This window comes from Dama dama, chromosome 14 (genome assembly GCF_033118175.1).
Source record: "Dama dama isolate Ldn47 chromosome 14, ASM3311817v1, whole genome shotgun sequence".
Classification (NCBI taxonomy): Eukaryota; Metazoa; Chordata; class Mammalia; order Artiodactyla; family Cervidae; genus Dama; species Dama dama.
In genome coordinates this window covers 3609839-3624420 of record NC_083694.1, presented here as the reverse complement: position 1 = coordinate 3624420, position 14582 = coordinate 3609839, and the positions used below count along the sequence as shown (strand labels likewise).

General features: G+C 44.0%; 1 protein-coding gene across 5 annotated transcripts in view; it reads right to left on the bottom strand.

The window, feature by feature from the left end:
• SRGAP2 (SLIT-ROBO Rho GTPase activating protein 2) overlaps positions 1 to 14582 on the bottom strand; it is a 249214-nt gene that overhangs the window by 74212 nt on the left and 160420 nt on the right. For all 5 annotated transcript variants that reach the window (XM_061159935.1, XM_061159937.1, XM_061159936.1 and 2 more), the window contains exon 5: positions 4572 to 4634. In XM_061159935.1, the coding sequence (XP_061015918.1) occupies positions 4572 to 4634 (63 nt within the window). The remainder of the gene's footprint in view (positions 1 to 4571; positions 4635 to 14582) is intronic.

Genomic DNA, 14582 nt, shown 5'->3' with positions numbered 1-14582 from the left:
CGTAGGGGGGCGTCTATGTCTGGGGACAGCTGGCCCAGCTGAGGATAGGGGTACTGAAACTAAAACAGGAAAATTCTATACTGAATGTTGAGATGGCCAGGCCTCTTTACAACTCAGACCCTAGATATAGGCAGGAGATCAGAAAAGCCTTACCTAGGGAAACTGCTCACCTGATACAAAAGACCTACAAATAACTGACATCAGGGTTTTCCCAAGGACACAGTCCAGTCAGATCACCCTACAGTAAAGACCACTGTTGACAGAGAACTTTCAAGCACTATTTAGTGTCTCACTTTAAAATATGAGCAGGCAACTGAAGATTACCAGACATTTAAGGAAAATATCTAACTTCGTGAAAGACCAAGACCAAAACAAGCAATTTGGGAGAAAACAGAAAGTATACAGAAAGAAGAAAACTTCAAAATTAATCCATCAATAAAATCCCTAGAGAGATCATTGAGAAATGAAAAGACAATACATCATGAAACAAGAGCAGGATGCAACAAAAAAGGAACATTTAGAGAACAATAAAAGAGCCCCTGGCAATTAGGATTTAATTCAAACATCTCTCCAAGGAGCCTGACTTCATGCCCTTCTTCTGTGTATACATGTGATAGAGTCATCACCTACCTTTTACTTACTGCTTTACTTTTCTGTCTCTTACATTAAAATTAATGCCTCGAGTTCAAGGACATCTCTTATATGTCTTTGTATCCCTAGTGCCAAGTGCTGGGGACTATTAACTGACATTGTTTCAAAGGAGCAGGTGCTAAGTTCCAGTCTGAAGTGGCTCTGCAGACAGCTGCTGCACCAAAGCAAGAGGACATATATTCATGGGTTGTACAGGAGCTTGAAACCTGCGGGGCGACAACAGCTTCCATGTCCCCACACCTCGCCTTTCTTTCTCAATCCTAGGGTTTCACTGGCTCTTCCTGCTCAGCCGGCCCACGTGCCTTCCGTGCCCCCGCCTTCACCCCTTCCTGTGGGAGCTGGCTGGGCTTTTCCAGATGCAGCCTCGGAGTATGACCGAGGCAGAGAATTCTGGAGTTCTTTGGGAAGCAGTGTGCTCTGACTTCAAAGGCATTCCTGATTCATCGGTCAGAAAATGAAAACCACGGATACCACGGCCTACAAACTAGCCGGCCTGTTAGGGGGTAAAGAGCGCGTGGAGGAGAATGCTCCCCGGGATTGCTCTCTGAGAGCAGCTGTGGCAAGCGGCCTCTGGCACAGCGTGCCAAGTCATGAAAATCAAAGGCCTTCAGGCAGAAAAAAGGAAGGTACAGAAAGGCAGCTGGCCACTTATGGTGAGCATCTGGGCCTCTTGCCCAAAGGCATCTTTATTTGGGAACACCTGGGTCCTGCCCCTTAGATTATCAAGATTCAAAAGTATCTAAATTCTCAACCCAAAGGTAATCAGTCTCCCCAGAAGAGGTATTTGTGGGCTTTAAGGACAGATACAAGGAAAAAGGAGCACTGAATATGCTGGGTTCCTTTACATCCTCGGTTTCCTTCATCCCATGCTTGCAAATAACTTGTACTGCTTATAGAAGCTCTTCCCAAAGGTGAAATGAGGGGAAAGTTCCTTACAAAAAGTCCTTCCTTGTTTTCTTTTTAACTCCTCTGAGGGGGAGAGAGACAGACAGAGAGAGTGTGTGCAACAAGTTATCTACTGGACCCAGCATACAAAAATCCCAAGTTCCTGCCTAAAACCATTGTCATGTAGGGTGACAATCACCCTGGCTTACTCAGGACTTTCCTAGGCTCAGCACTGAAAGTCTCATGTCCCAGGAAAGGCTTCAGTCCCAGGCAAACTGGGATAGTTAGCCACCTTAATGCCACAGTACCTTACTCAGACCAGTCCTACAACTTATTTTACACTCCAGAAGAAAAAACTTATACTTCTATTCTCTGAACTTTCTAATGGCCAACAATCTGCAAACTCATCTGACCCTTAACTATAGTCTGATATTTCATGAAGCATGATTCCCCCAAATCCCCCCCACCTCCCCCACCCCCGGGAAATGGGAGACACCAGCATACAGAATATGTGGAGATCTTGCTCACAGAGGTCAGGAGTACCCCTTAAGATCATACAGCTGGTGGAGACCAGGTAGGATTTGGGTTGCATAATTCAGGAGACTCTAGTCGTTAGAGCAGCGGTTTTCAATCTTGGTACTATTGACCATTTTAGGTCAGACAATTCTTGGTTGTGGGGGGCTGTCCTGGACATTATAAGATTTTAATTGCATTCTGACTTCCAGCATCTCCTACTCCAGTTGTGACAATCACAAATGTCTGTAGACATTTCCAAGTGTCCTCTTGCCTGAAAAATCCCCCTGATTGAGAATCACTGCACCAGACCATTTTGCCTTCTCTGGAACTTTCCATCTCTGCTCATTTCTCTCTTCCTACTGTCTACTGGCCTCAAATAGATGATAAGAGCGTGTACCAACTCACCTAATGGAAGGGGACACTGTGCCCAGCCAATGGTTTGCACACCAGTGAGAGGACCTTACGCTCTGTTGACTGTGGCCTCACGGTGGCCAGTGAACACTGGTCAATGTTGGACTGCCTGAAGACTGCAGCTGGAAGTGCCGACTTGGCCCTCCTCAGACCAGAGCAGTGAGTTCCAAGGTTTTCTTTCTTACACCAAAACATATTATGCCTTTTCACTTATTTATTTAAAAAAAAAAATCATGGTACATTAGGAGATCCAGGATGCAGAGTAAAGCTAACAGATCCCTAGACACTGCTCTTCCTCTGCTGCCTCCAGGTCCCCTGCAGAAACAGCATACTGGATTTAAATTGGTTTGGGGCTTGCTGATTATCCATCCCCCTACTCCTCCCTGCTGCTGCTGTTGCTAAGCACTTCAGGCGTGTCTGGCTCTGTGTGACCCCATAGATGGCAGCCCACCGGGCTCCCCTGTCCCTGGGATTCTCCAGGCAAGAACACTGGAATGGGTTGCCATTTCCTTCTCCAGTGCATGAAAGTGAAAAGTGAAAGTGAAGTCTCTCAGTCGTGTCCGACTCTTAGCGACCCCATGGACCACAGCCTACCAGGCTCCTCTGTCCATGGGATTTTCCAGGCAAGAGGACTGCAGTGGGGTGCCATTGCCTTCTCTGCTACTCCTCCCTAGAAGGGGCAAGAGTAGAGACCCAAGATGCTTATGGGAAAATAAAAGGAATCATATTATGACTACACATGTCATTTTCTATCCTGGTGAATTATTTGCCAGAAGAAAGGAGTAACAGTTCTTCGTGGTGCCTAGAAGATGCTCTAAAAATAAAGAGCAGAAGTAAAGCATTAAAAAGACCAGGGGGTTCAGGAAACTCATCCAGTCTGAATATGGTTCATGAACATGCTTCTATTTTTAAAAAGGCTTAACTTCATTTGAAAGAAATGAAGACTTGGGAACTGAACCAAAGGGAACCATCTATCTACTTGGCTTCAGAGCAGAAGAGTCACAGAGCAGAAATCCCAAACAAACTGAGCGTCCCTGGAGACAAAACCGATGACCACTCTACCCTATCTACTTGCTTAGCAGTTGCCCTGACAGCATGGCCACACCTCGGCTTTTGGATCAAGAACATGGAATTCTCTGATCCCAAATGCCTGTGATACGTGTCGCCACTGCCTGTCTTCCTGTGGATTAAAAAAAGGAAAAAAAAAAAAACTGTAGTGAATAAGCAAGTAAACACAGGAAATTAATTTTGCCTCCAAAACAGGATGGGGCAACCCTGGAGAATGACACAAAGGCCTGGCACAGCCCAGCTGGAGAAGGGGCCCTGAAAGGATTTAGCGGCACAATAGGAATATTCCCTGTACGGCAGCAGGAATTTCCTTGGTGTGCATGTTTGTTTTAATTATGAAACATGACTAGGACAAAAACAGCCCCACCACCTCCCTGTGCCTGAGGAAAAACACGCGTCAGTCACAGGCGTCATGGGCCTGCAGCGCCGGTCACTTCAGAGCAGACTGTGTTTTCTCCACCAAACCCAAAGCCTGGCCCGCCACTGAGGTGTGGCCTCCCAAAGCCCCAGGGAGTCGACGCAAGGCGCTCTGCTTGAACTGGTCCCTTACGTTAAGGGCACTGAGGACTCTGCTTCCCTCTAGAGTGCTCGCTCTGGTCTCAAACCAGGAGATAAATCCGAGAACTGACGCAAAACTGTGAACAACAGGCCCTTTCCAACAGGGTGTGTACTATTCAAAGAGCAATAGCAATGTAAATTAAGTTCCTTACTATTAGCTTCAGGGTCCCTCGTTTGCTCTCTATGAGGGTCAGTTGTGCTGGTGACCTAGACCTTGGCTGGTCTCTGGGTGATTAAGCCCCCAAAGAAGCCAGAGTTAGCCTGCATAACTAAAGAGGGATCCTATTTTGAGAAAGTGTTTTTGGGCTCAATCCAGTTTGAAAATAAGAGTGCAAAAAGAGATGGGTGAAGTCATCCCCAGTGGGGACCATGCACTGTCCTCAACCTCAGCTCAGCTCTGGTGCTGACGTGACTATGGCCACAAGCTGCCAAATGCTGCTTCCCTCTGCTTGTGAAAGAGCCAAGCAACCCAGCTGATTTACCGAGTAGAGCTCATTCAGGACCTTCAGCAGATCATCTTGGAGCTGCTGGCCGACTTCTTTACTCTGCAAAGAAAGGAGAATGAAGGTTAACTGGGAAACACAAGGAAGGAGGAGGAGGCAACAAAGGCAAGAGCAGCACTGGCTCCACAAATAACGCAGACTCAATTAAGGCCCATTATTTAACCCAGCAAATCAGATAACCACTCCGATCAGGCCAAATTATGGTCAGATTACTCAAAGAGTTTTAATAAAATGAAATGCGCCCCTCTGAGAGTCTAGCAAAGGCAATCGTATGGAGGGAAAATGGGTTGTAACCTTTGATTTTTCAATTGGCTGCCAAAGAGAAGGTCTGAAAGCTACAACCTACTTAGCAACAGTTAGGTGGGACGAGCTTTTTTGAATCCTTGTAGTCAGGCATTCCTGACAATTGTGGAGCAAAGTAAGATGTGAAATGGGATGAGATAGACATGTGTATATAAATAAAATATCCAAGGACTTCAAAGTACCTGACTAAATAGGAACCTCCAAGAAAAAATAAGTTATACCCCTTAAATGCTTTATTGGTAGAAATGCCAGACTCCCAGGGCAGTGGTATGTCAATCACGACTGGTTGCTAATGTTACTTAAGACTGATAATACACATTGAAAGTGAAAGTGAAAAACGCTTAGTTGTGTCTGACTCTTTGTGACCCCATGGACTGTAGTCAATGGAATTCTTCAGGCCGGAATACTGGAGAGGGTAGCGTTTCCCTTCTTCAGGGGATCTTCCCAACTCAGGGATCAAACCCAGGTCTCCTGTATTGCAGGCAGATTCTCTACCAGCTGAGCCATAAGGGAAGTCCCTAATACACATTAAGAGTCTCCAATAGGTTAACCTTAAGCAGTGGTAGCTCTCAGATTCTTTGCTGCTGCTGCCCAGGGCTGGCATCTAACTATATGGGGAGAATGGCAGAAATAAAGAATAAGGAAGCAGGAAGGAAATAAGACCCATGCCTTTGATTCTGAATGTTTATGCAAAGCCCACAAGAGCAGGACATAAAACTGATTAGCATCACCCAGTTATTGAGAGGGAAAGCCCTTGTTTTATCTTCTGCCAGCTCCTAGGTCTTTCCTACTAAAAATCAGATACCAACAACACCCTTCTAATAGGTGGTATAATACTACTCCCTGGGACACCTCAGCTCCCACGCAAAGAAAGGAAGACATTCTCCATGTCAGACACATAATTATTTAAGATTTTGCTTTTTTTCAAGATGTATGACTTAAAAATATTTCTTTCTGATTACAAAAGGAATATATGTTTATTGCAATAAATAAGAAAATTGTAGAAAATCTCAAAAAAGAAAATGCAATGCTTAATTCCTACTCCTAAGAAATCACCACTTCAGGTTTGTTATACATTTTTCTCTCTACAATGTTTATGGAATTTGGATTGCATTATACACACTGTAATTTATCCACTTAGACATAAGCTGTGAATATTCCCCTACATGTTATTCTTCCATAGTATTATAATAAGTTTATATTGATGTAGTTCCTATACTCTAGCACATTAACTTTGCATACAAATTTTTATAATAAAATATGCTGCATTTAATTACTTTGTATATAATTTACACACACACATTGATTATTTTCTCCTACAAGTAACCTTGCTGAGTCAAAGACTGCTAACTCACACCATTAAATTGCCCTTGGGAAAAACTGTACCCATTAAAAATACCATCAGAAGCATATGAGAATGTTCTTTTACTTTTTTTTGTCTTGAAACCTCGATATGGTATCCTCTTTTAATTTGCAGTCCTTTGATTCTAGTGAGCCTAAACTTTTTTCTTACATGTTTAGCAGTCATTTTCACTTTTCTTTTAGACTTTGCCACTTTTCTATTATGGAATTAATTATGGAATATAACACATGTGTGACCTTTGTTGTGAGCAGACATGAATTTTTACACTTGGTAGTGTGGAGAGGGATGGAGGGAGCCCTGAATTAGCAATCATGAGACTCTTCTATTTCTAGCTCCTCCACCATCAAGAAGATAACTTTGGACAACCTGCTCATCTCTCTGGACTTCTGTTTTTCTTTCCAAAGAATGAAAGTCTTTGGCTAAAACATTCCTAAGTTCTTTTCCAACTTCTGCCATTCTATAATTCTTCACCATCTCTTGCCTGGCTTCTTGAGTCCATATTAGATTCCAACACCAGCCACTTCAGTGGACAGTGGGTTGGCCTCCCTCCATAGAGAAGATAATGAGCAGGTTCTCCTCAGGGACCAAGATGCTCTACAAAATGGATGGCTTCAGGAGTATCTTGCCAACCTTAAATTTACTATCCCCAAATGACTCTTGCTCAATGCCCTCAACCGCTAGAAGAAGCCACAAGAGGAAACGCCTTTCATCTAGATTCCCATCGCAAGCAGAGCTGAGCTCCATGGAAGTAGCAGGGGTCCAAGGAGGTGAAGTGAGGCGAAATGACTCACCCACCAGTCCCAGAGTCAGCAACAAGGCCAGGAAGTGACCACAAGTATCACTTCCAAAGGCCCTGCCCTCCGGCCTCCGGGCCAACCCCCGCTGCCCGCCTCCCAGCTTCCCCTACACCTCCTGGTGTTTCGATGGCAGAGGTTCCAGAAGAAGGCTCCCATTCGTCCACCCTGCTGCCGACCCATGACTTAAATAACCTAGCCCTCTACAGGAGATGGGACGGGGAGGGGAGAAAAAGCATGACCAATAGAACAGCAATTAAGCCCAGGCAGATGTTTCCTTTCGTGTACTGATTAGTTGGAAAAGGACCGACTCAACTATTATCCCTGTTTATTTGAACAGGCTGCTGAAGTGATCCTGACTTACTCTCCTTCTGGCTGCAGGCTGGGTGGGGAACACATGTGTTGCTAGCCGGGTTACAGTTCTGAGAAAGCCCCCCGCCATCGGGAGCCATTCTGACTCGAGGGGAGAGGCAGGAAATAGCCTGTACCTCTCCTTTCACCGATGATAAAAGGCCACCGTTCTCCATTTCCGAAACCTTAGCTGTGTGCCTCTGGGGGCCAGCGTGGCCCCGGCGACCCGCAAAGGGCTTCCGTGCTGGCGTCCTCCGCGGAGCGGTTGTCAGAATGGGGAAGCTCCAAGGGGGCCCCACCCAAAGACAAGGGGGGCATTTATTCCTGGGAACAACAGGGCCTGGTGAGGCCGTGACAATGTAGACTGTGGAGCCTTTCCGTTTCCTATAAAAAACAGCAAGGGGCTCCGAGGCAGGGAAGAGAGAGAGAATCTACAGAGCAGGCTTTGTGTGCTATCACACAGCCTACATCTCTTTTCTTTAAAATTTCTTGGAAGAGAATGAGTCATCTAAACATCACAGGAAACCAAATAGAAGTCGAGGGAAAAAATGACTTTGGGCAAAGTTTTTCTCTTAAATGTTTGCATAGTAATCTTTGCCTGGAAAAAAAGAGAAGATGCCTAAATTTAGACTAGAGATGTGGCACAGTGAACAATGCTGGTTCTCTGGGGGGAGGGCCCTGGTGTGCCCAGGCGGGGGCTTTTATTTTGACACTCACCACAACTGTTTGGCCGCGTGTTTCCCAGGCCCCCCCCACCCTGCCTGCTGCCAGGGCGGGGCTGATCGGAAGGCAGCGAGATTGCGACAGGGCCTGCCAGCTGGGTGCTTACAAAATGGGCAGGGAGTCCTCCAACAGATAACAGTGCTGGACAACAGAACCGAAACACACAGCCTCGTTTCCCCAAGACCAGCAAGTTCTGAAAGCTCCTCACTCACAGCAAGGATACAGCAGCGGAAATATAAAGAAACATGAGGTTCCATGGGCTGGGCTGGCGGGACACTGGTCCCACAGCTTTGGAGCAATATACTTCCCTGAGCTGGGATGGGCCTTGTGTGAGCATTTCCCAAAGAACATGGATTAGGAAAGGGTTTCCAAACCAGTCCTCGTCAGGGAGGTTACCTGACTCTCTAGTACTTACTCAGCACCCATGTGGCTTTGCAAGTTGGGGAGGAGGGGTTGAGGCTTACTGGCTCTCAACCTATACTACAAAGCTCTATTATTTGACAGGAACGAAATTTCCCCTTATTTGTGTGAAAGAGAAAAAGAGGAAGGCATGTCTCTGCCATGTGGTGAGAGCTAATTTCAGCCCCGTCTCAAGGCTGAGCCTGTCAGCAGGTAGAAACAGTAGGGTTATTTAGTTCTTCGCCGATTAGCTTGTGTCAGCAGATTTCCAAGAAAGAATCGAATTCTCAAGGGCATATAGCTCCCTCCACCAGTGCTACCCTCCTCTCTACCCAAAAGATACTTCTGAGACTCATTGTTTGAAAAAAACGTGAAACTGAATTTACATGAACAGATTTCAGAGGAAAGAGACATGAACCCTATACAAAGCTCTGGCAGCAGGAGAAGGGGACAGTGACAGTTTCAGGGGCACTGGGGCTCACTACTTCAAAGTGGCCAAATTTCAAGAGCTAGAGCTATGCCTGAAATGTTTCTGGGGGAGGACAGGGCTAAAAGGAGTGGCAGTGCAGCGGCAGGGCCAGCGCTGGGTGACAGTGGGCACTGGGTCCGGCCTCTCCCCAACCCGACTCAGCCCATCAAAACGGTGGTGCAGGATGCGGCAGTGGGCCTGCAGGGTGGGGGGATCTGGCCAGAGCTCAGGAGCGACTTACAGACTGTCCTGGGGCCACACTACTGTGGCTGTGTGGTGGGACACTTTCTACCCGGCGTTCACTCACTGACTAAGATGCCACATGGTGGCTCTAGCAAGGCTGTGCCTGGATGATACTCTGGAGAGCCCACGGTAGCATAAAAACACAAATATACTGAATTGTAAGACATATAGAGAGGTAGGCTAGGAGCTGCCATGAAAGAAACACCTTGAAGTTCTTCTACCTTTTGAAGATAGAGTAGAACAGGATTTCTAAAAATACATTTAAAAAATTGTAATCCAGTATAATGTGTGTGTGTCTACAGTAAAAATAGTTTTTTATGTGCAGTGCATTCTGATATTTCCTATTCTTTTCTCTTTTCTTCAAGTTTTTAATGCTAGTCATAAGTTACTAAATTCATTTTACAATTAATCAATGAGTCATTATACACAGTTTAAAAAGACTAGACCCACAAATTGTGACATGGATAAAGAAAATAGTGGCAGAAGCCCACCAACCAAGATAAGTGCTATGTAACTTGGCCCTCAAGTTGGCTGGTTACATGCTTTGAAGCAGGTTCAATTACTAGCTGCTGGCAAGGCGGGAAACGCTGGATTTTAAGGAGTGATCTCTAAGAATCCATTGGCAAATATTTATAGAACATCCATTATGTGTCAAGAACTGTGGTTTAACTGGAAATATAGCAGTATACTGAGCTTCCCTGGTGGCTTGGTGATAAAAGAATCCACCTGCCACTGCAGGAGACATGGATTTGATCCCTGGGTTAGGAAGATCTCCCGGAGGAGGAAATGGCAACCCACTTCAGTATTCTTGCCTGGAAAATCCCAGGGACAGAGGAGCCTGGCATGCTGCAGTCCATGGGGTTGCTAAGAGTTGGACGTGAACAAGTGACTGAGCATGCACACACGCAGCAGTATGCGAAACAGTTTAAAAGTTTAGTCTATTGAGAAAGATGGACGTAAAGCTGATGTCTGAGCCTATCAGAAGGCAGCTCTTCCAGCCTCATTACTGGAGATAGAATTTTTTATCTTAGTTTTCTGGTTCAAGATGAACTTTTTTTTCTATCTTAGCCAAGAGGTTTCCACACTTGACCTAACTGCAGAGCAAGTTAGAACCTAGCTTGCTAGAAACAGAAATGTATTTCAAAAAATCTTGCTACTACATAGCAAAACTTTTCTTTGAATTTGCCTTTCTAAGTTACTAATAGGTATTTCCAGTTGTAAAGATATTGCTTCAGTATAGGTGACCCCCAAAGCAGTCACATTTCATTTTTAAAGAATCCCTTGAGCTTCTCAGCACCATACAACTAAAAACTCACCAGGTTCTTCTTCACTCAGAAGTAGATGAGCATAGTTAAATTCTCTCTGTAACAAGAGTCATATTTTAAAAGAAAATGTCAGAAGCCTGACATAGTCTGAGCCACATTATCCATCTCAGAATTTGCCTTTTGAAATATACCTGGTTTCTCAATTAGATTCCTGTTTATCTAAAGAACTTAATCTTAAAAAAATCCCAAAGCTACTAAGATATGAAACCACCTATAACTAACAAAAAGACAGACTATAACTTCAAACCCTATTTCTGTCTTCCATGGTGCCCAGCCCACTGCTTTGTACACAGTAGCCAGTAACATAACCAGTTGCTGAATCAATTAGATAAAATTTTAGACTTACACATCATGCTTTCACAGAAGCTACTCCTCAGGCAGGATGATAGCTAAATCCCTCCAATAGAGAGGCTCTATCAACCACAGGGAAGAAGAATTTTTGGTTTTTCTTATACTGCTGCTGCACAATCTATTCCCTTCCCCAGTTTCACTAATAACAAAAGTAATAATAACTGCAAGAAATAAGCAATTTTCCTACAGGGGAGGAGTAGGTGTTCAGCAAAAAGGAAGAAATTGGTGGATGGGGGTCAGTGGTTGTAGAAGCAAAGAATAAAGGATAGATTTATTTTGTATCTCTCTAGGTAGATTAAACAGAAAAGATCCTTTTCAGATGTACAACTAGGACTCAGTTCAATTGGGGTCATAAATTAAATGTCTAAAGGTAGAATAATCCCTGCTGCCTAGGTCAGAGAAGACAAAGAATGCCCATTACTAAATTCTGGTTTAACGAAATCCAAGAGCTTTCTCCTCTAGGGCACTTGTTTCTGAAAGCCATTTCCTTAAGGCTTTCCCAGAAGTTCTGGAATGTATGAGCAGTCAGACTTAATACTCCACAGTAATGCTAGTGGGCCCTGGGAGAAAATCCATTCTTTGCTATGACAGTGAACTCTATGGATTGAATTCCTATCTCCCATGGATACTTACTATGCTCTGTCACAACAGACTTGAGCCTCCTGTCAGGGAACCATCTGGTTCAGACAAGGCTGAGTTGCACTGGACTAAGTAAGGCAGGGGTGGGGTGGAGGTGGGGCCACGAGGAGACTGACGGCCCTCTGCTCTCCCAAGGCCTTGGGTGTACAGTGTATTAATAAAACACAACCCTATGGCAATCTGAATGTTCTCCCAAGGTTGTTCCAGTCTCTTGGAATGGACTATTCTAATACTAAGAAATTAGAATAGTAAGTAAAAATTTAGAATAGTAAGTAATATTAAGCAGAGACATTACTTTGTCAACAAAGTTCCATCTAGTCAAAGCTATGGTTTTTCCAGTAGCCATGTTGGATGTGAGAGTTGGGCTATAAAGAAAGCTGAGCGCTGAAGAATTGGTGCTTTTGAACTGTGGTGTTGGAGAAGACTCTTGAGAATCCCTTGGACTGCAAGGAGATCAAACCAGTCAATCCTAAAGGAAATCAGTCCTAAGTATCTATTGGAAGGACTGATGCTGAAGCTGAAACTCCAATACTTTGGCCACCTGATGCGAAGAACTGACTCATTGGAAAAGACCCTGATGCTGGGAAAGATTGAAGGTGCAGGAGAGGGGGATGACAGAGGATGAGATGGTTGGATGGCATCACCGATTTGATGAGTTTGAGCAAGCTCCAGGACTTGGTGATGGACAGGGAGGCCTGGCGTGCTGCAGTCCATGGGGTTGCAGAGTTGGACACGACTGAGTGACTGAACTGAACTGAATACTAAGAAAATAAGCTGAAAGTTAATATCCTTTAAAAGGAAAGAGACAAGTCCAAGGCTTCATTTCTTAAACCATCACTGTAATCCTTCTCTTGGCAAATTTCCATCTTTAACTCTTCAGGATAATGATATGTGGGAGTGGAATGGTATCTTTACGTCCAGTGCTAAGGGATTTCTTGAGGTCATGTTGAAGATGAGTGATCACCCCATCCCCCACGCAGGACACTAAAGGCATAGAAATGGTGTCTTGACGACCATGGCATCATGGTGTGGATCGGTACACAGGGGACAAAAGACACAAAGGCAAACAAGCAACATGAGAGCACAAATCTCTCAGCAGCTGTAAAATGAACTCTGGAGGAAGAACAATGGGTTGGAACTCAGCAAGAAGGGGGGAAAAAGCCAGACTGATAAGGTGGATGTAAGCACATGCCTACAATAAGGAATTCCAGGAGCTGGGGGATAGGAAGAATACCCCTGTGGCTCCCAGATGACTGGGAGGAGGCTGGGAGAATAGGGGTTAACAGAGCCCATCTGAAAGTTGGCATGCAGGGCAGCCTGGTAGGAAGTACAACAGTCAGCAGCACCCGAACAGGAAAAGCCTGGGGCACTGGGAAAATCGCTGATTAGACAGTTTAAAGAGGAACCTGGCGGCAAAGTCAGTTCATTGAGGGATCTGTGTAGTTCCCATACTTCTGGAGTGGCCTTAGAATCCCGCTGTCCAGAGAGTAAAAGGGGAGCCGGGGGTTTCCTTACGAAGAGAGCACCTTCTTGACACTTCAAGGTGCCAGAGTTAGACCTGACAGGAGCATAAGGCCAACTCTGGGAGACAGAGTGCTTCACCAGCAGAAGATTAGGAAGCATGTCCTTGGGGCTGGGTGGAGCTCTGAGTGAGGACAGCTTTCCTCATGGACAGTGGGAGTCTGCACCCGTTAGTCTTTGCCCACACTACGCCCACACTCGCTGCCGCTTCTGTCAGTTCACAGACACTTAAAAACCCTGCATCCTTGGAGGAAGGCACCCGCCCTCATCCCCAGGGAAAAATCAGTGAATTGTAAGAGAGAGGACGTACAGAGTTTGGAACTGACGATTTCCAATCTCCAGCTCTGATTTCTCACCTAAGCACTTCAATTCTTCTCTTTACTTCAGGCTTTATAAATCTTCCAGATTTGCCAAAAAGAACATCTATCTGTCTGCGGGTGCTGGGCGCAGGGCCCATATATGTCATTTAGGCCAGGTTTGTTCACTGTCTTTTCAAATCTTCTATATCTTTACTGATTTTTTATGTTTGTTTTTGTCTAGTTACTTGATCATTCACTAAGCCAGGTGTATTAAACTTCCCACTGGGGTTGATGATTTGTCTATCTCTCCTTTTGATTCTGTCCATTTTTGATTTATATGTTTTAAGGTTGCCTTATTAAGTATATACTTCTTCCTGGTAACTTGAATCTTTTAACTATTAGAAAATGTCCTTCTTTATCTCTAATAATTCTTTTTGCATTAAAATCTACATGGTCTGATTTTATCACAGCTACCTTTTCCCATCATTTTGTTTTAACTCTTTCTATATCCTTATATCCTTTCTTTTATAAGCAATTATGCACTTCAGTTTTGTTTATTTAAAATCTGTTTTTTTATTTTGCATGAATCTATTTATACTCATTGTAAATACTGACACATTTAGGCTTAAATCCACCAACCACCAAGATGCTATTTGTTCTCTTTTTCTAATTTTTTTAATCTTTTTTCCTTCCATTAAAAAAAAAAAATCAGTAAAAGTCACTCTTTTTGGTTTATCCTAAATGTTTTGACAAGTGTACAAAGTGAGTAACCACTGCCACAATTAAGACACAAATAGTTCTATCACTCACCAAAAAATTCCTTCTTGCTTCCTCTTTGTAGTTGAACTCTCCCCCACCTTAACGACTGGAAGCTATTGCCATGTTCTATATGCCTACAGTTTTGCTCTTACCAGAATCTTTCTTACCAATTTTGGGTCTATTTTTTATTTATCTAGTTCTCCCCTCTCTTAGATTGGTAGAGATACTATTTCTTTAGTGATGACCCTAAATTATGACATATATCCTTGACTTGCCAAAGTCAAATTAATGACTTTAATAAATTTAATTTATAAATTTATAAATATATGTAAATTTATAAATATATAAAATATTATATTTTATATTTATATAAAAATATAAATAAATTTATAAATTTAATAAATTAATGGGCTTCCTGGTGGCTCAGGGTGGAGAATCTACCTGTCAATGC